This window comes from Phoxinus phoxinus (assembly GCF_949152265.1).
Source record: "Phoxinus phoxinus genome assembly, chromosome: 12".
Classification (NCBI taxonomy): domain Eukaryota; kingdom Metazoa; phylum Chordata; class Actinopteri; order Cypriniformes; family Leuciscidae; genus Phoxinus; species Phoxinus phoxinus.
Window position 1 is genome coordinate 30,185,822 of NC_136887.1, and position 4,565 is coordinate 30,190,386.

General features: G+C 34.6%; 1 protein-coding gene across 1 annotated transcript; it reads left to right on the top strand.

The window, feature by feature from the left end:
• The first annotated feature begins 61 nt into the window (after positions 1–61).
• thg1l (tRNA-histidine guanylyltransferase 1-like) lies at positions 62–4,210 on the top strand. The gene is made up of 6 exons (XM_079631268.1): positions 62–619; positions 1,073–1,249; positions 1,552–1,721; positions 2,353–2,441; positions 2,824–2,931; positions 3,026–4,210. The coding sequence occupies exons 1-6, from the start codon at positions 432–434 to the stop codon at positions 3,185–3,187; spliced, it is 894 nt and encodes a 297-aa protein (XP_079487394.1). The 5' UTR covers positions 62–431; the 3' UTR covers positions 3,188–4,210.
• Positions 4,211–4,565: the final 355 nt, after the last annotated feature.

Here is a 4,565-nt window from a genome sequence, read left to right on the forward strand (position 1 = left end):
TTTAATTTTGTATCAGATGCCAGGTTTTAGGCTTTTAAATCTTAGCAGCCTGATGTTTTGTAGGGCAGGATACAGCGGAACACAATTTTCAGAACTGTATTTTGAGGGACTCTTTAAGGGGACGTACCAATACAATGACCGCTCATGTGACCGCTCCGCTCACTCACATGTGAGTTCACAACATGCTTCCGGTTAAGAAATATTGTATAAAACAATACAACGTTACATATTTAATACTACAACGCGTTTTCAAATTTAAGATTAATACCAATAATCTCTCGTTGAAGTTCTTCCTGAGACATGAATATTAAAAAATGCGCTTTCTGGATGTCAGCTAACGTTAACTAGTTAACTTACGCCTCACAAATGTTCAGAACTAACAACATTATTTAAGTTAAACTAATTCAATAACTCGTAACTCTGATATCCTTATGCTGAGACTGTTGTCTGTGAACTTTGGAGGGCTTATAAAGCACAAGACACTCTTAAGTCTTACATTTAGCACATCATCAGTCATGGCCAAAAGCAAATTTGAATACGTGAGAACCTTTGAGCTTGACGACAAATGTTTGAGAAACTGCTATATTGTGGTTCGGCTTGATGGACGCAACTTCCACAAGTAAGTGATTCTGTAATGCTTGCAATAGGTAACGTTACAATTGCGACATGCTGTTGCAGTATGTATTATGTATCATGTAACGTTAGTTTCGTGATTTACAGGATTGCATACATTTTTTAAGTTCTAAAGACATAGCGTTGTGCTATAAAGGGATATTTTTTCTGAGCATTTTACTATTAATTTAATACCATAATGTCAGTTAAATTGTTTAATTGATTTATAGAGCTAATTAATATGTATTTCCTAAATTAAGCCTTTTGCTTTGCAAAGAACATTTTTTTATATCTGAGTTGGTTCAGGCTCAAAATATGAATTTCGCAAAGAGTTTAATGGGTATGAAACTGAGTGTCTAAAGAATGTCAAACATTAAACTAACTGTACGGCCGTGTTTCACGGAGGGTAGAACATGCGTGATGACTGAAGGCATTTCCAACATGATCCCCTTGATTGCAGGTTTTCTGAGCAGCATAACTTCATAAAACCCAATGATGACAGAGCTCTGGGTTTGATGAGCCGAAGTGCCCGTTCGGTCATGGAGGATCTGGAGGACATCACTATAGCCTATGGACAGAGTGACGAGTTCAGCTTTGTGTTCAAAAGATCAACCACCTTGTTCAAAAGAAGGGCAAGGTATAATTATTTGCTGACACAGTGCCGTAGATAAACTTGCAAACTGTGGAATGCATTTCAAAACCATCTTGATGTCAAACACCACAATGGTGGTCAAGGATAATGCAGTTTAAATATCACATCTAATCAATCTAATATTTGTTATATTTTTTATTCATTTATTTAATTAAAAAAAAATAAAAAAATTAATCATATTTATTTATTTTAACATTTTTTACACTGTTTTTTTTTTTCATATACATTTCCATCGACCCCCTTGACCCTGAAAATCACTCATTAAATGTTTTCTTTTCTCTCTACAGTAAACTGATGACCCATGTGACATCCCAGTTTTCATCTAGCTTTGTTTTCTTTTGGAAGGAGTATTTCGGGGAGCAGCCGCTGCTGTACCCGCCGAGCTTTGATGGCAGGGTGGTGCTGTATCCTACCAACCGTAACCTTAAAGACTATCTAAGCTGGAGACAGGCAGACTGTAAGTTAATGTATTTCGTTGCAGATTTGGGTTGACTGTAACATGTACAAAACAGTATAATAGGATGAACTACTGTCGATAGATCTGGGTCATTATTTGCACTTTTGACATCTGCAGTTTACTGTGATTGTCAGTATCACCCCAAAACTACAACAGACAATAAATAAAGTGTCATGACAACCTTGTGAGAATATGGTAATAATAACATGCTTGCTTGCTTGTGATTTTCACCCAAAAATGAAAATTCTGTCATCATTTACTCACCCTGAAGTTTCTTTGTTTTGTTGAAAACAAATGAAGATATTTTAAAGAATGTTGGTAACTAAACAACTGCTGGTCCCCATTGACTTCTATAGTATACATAATACATACACAAACTGTTTGGTTACTAACACTCTTCAAAATATCTTCTTTTGTGTTCAACAGCAGAACGACACTCATACAGGTTTAGAACAACAGTGAGTAATGATGACAGAATTTTGGGTGAACTATCCCTTTAAAAAGTACACATGTGCTATTTGTTATTGTCATACTAATATATTTTGTTACTTTGATGCATAAAATATGAATTTTAGAAAATGTAGTTAGACATGGATTTGGAATTGTTTCACAACGTGTTGTATCTTCTCAGGTCACATTAACAATTTGTACAACACTACGTTTTGGACGCTGGTGCAGAAAGGAGGATTGACCACAACACAGGCTGAAGAGAGACTCAATGTATTCTCAAATATTTGTTTTCCACATTAGTTATCATATAGATTTGAAGGGTGCTTGTCACTAAAGTACATGGAAGGTTTCCACCCAAAACAATATAAACTTAGCAGTATTTAAATCTGACTTGGTCTAGTCACAATCTCTTTTAGGAATATTATCCAGTAAGCACTTTTACCCAGATACGGTACATAATCTTGCAGTATTTAATACTAATATAATACATAAATGTTTAATTGTGCTTTATTGGAATTATAATTTTTATCCCATATAAGTTTAATTAAACATGCCTAATTCTTGTACAATTATTTTGTATATTTGCGGTCTATAGCTGTAGTGTAATTTACTTAAAGAAACTAATAAGATGCATAATTTTCCCCACACACAGGGAACACAAGCAGCGGATAAGAACGAGATCTTGTTTTCTGAGTTCAGTATCAATTACAACAATGAATCCTCATTTCACAAAAAAGGCACAACTTTAATATGGGAAAAGGTAAGAGGCAGCTGGAATTATTATAATTTTTTATTCTCTCATGTCTTTAATGAAATATATAACCCTGTTTTCTTCCTCAAACTCTTTCCTTCAGGTGACTGAAACCGCAACTAAACAGATCAAGCGGCCAGATGAAGGAGAGTCAGAAGTTACTGTAACACGGACCAGAAAGAAGGTTACAAGTCATTCCTGTGATATCATTGGAGATCAGTTCTGGGAAGAACACGCAGACATTCTGGAAAGTGACCAGTGTTGATCACACTGCTAAAAAACTCAGACAGAAAATGCGAGTTTATTTGATCTTTTGGTATTTAATAAAAATGTTTTTTAAATGTTTTATATTTATTGTCTTTTTTGGAGGAAAAAAGGTGACTGAAAGGTTGCTGTGGTTTCCCCCCTAAGATTCCTAGTAGAGATAAGGAGGGATCTTATTCTCTCCTGCAGGGATGAGCATCTGTTTTACCTCACCCGCTCTGTGTGCTGATGACTTTAAAAGTCTGTTTTCTCCAGATTTCAGTGTCCATGAATTCCGTAAGATAGAATCAACATGGGTACATTTAATGAAGTGTGCATGAAATCAGTACTTTGAAGGGATGTTTCAGCCAAAAAATTAAAAATTTCCAGTGTTCCTAATCTGTATGAATTTCTTTCTTCTGCTGAACACAAAAGAATATATTTTGAAGAATATGGGTAACCGAACAGCTGCTGGTCCCCATTGACTTCCATGGAAGAAAAAAAATACCATGGAAGTCAATGTGTTTGGTTTTTGATAGATTGAAAATATATTTTGTGTTCAGCAGAAGAAAGATATTCAGGTTTGGAACAACTTGAGGATGAGTAAATGATGACAGAATTTTCATTTTTGGGTGATCTATCCTGTGTTCAATACAAAGCTCAATGCACAGCACTTGTGGCATAACACCTCATTCATTCATAATGCTGATCACAAAGCCAAAATCTAGGTTACTCTTACAATGGAAGTGAGTGGGGCCAGTTTTGGGAGAATTTAAAAGCAGAAATGTGAAGCTTTATTTAAAAAAAAGTACTTGCATTACATTGTCTGTTAAAACTTGTACATTAGAATTCTAAAAATGTAAAACTCTGAATCTAAAAATCATAGTTTTACAGTCAGGGTTATAGTATTATGATGTTACATTGTCATGCTGACAAAAGTTGTAAAATTGAATATAAATTGACATGGAAAAGGTTAGTGTGCAATTTTTATTCACATTAAAACACCATTAACATCTATTGTAAGTGCCTTACTGTAACCCAGATTGAAAAAAATAATAAAATAAAGAGGAACAAGTGGAAATGATTTTTTAGGATAATCAATATTATGCCACAAATGCTGGCGAATAAGCTGTACTGAGATCAAGATATTCCTTGCTTTAACAACTATGAAAATCAAAGTTTCGACACATCTGAAAACCCCAGAGAATGGTGTGTGTGTGCTGGTCCTTCCTGTACTTTGATGTTGAATGCAATTATGAGATAGATAGATAGATAGATAGATAGATAGATAGATAGATAGATAGATAGATAGATAGATAGATAGATAGATAGATAGATAGATAGATAGATAGATATGTTTTTTATGAATGATGGAGGCAGACTGAAGGGGAGGTGCTTGT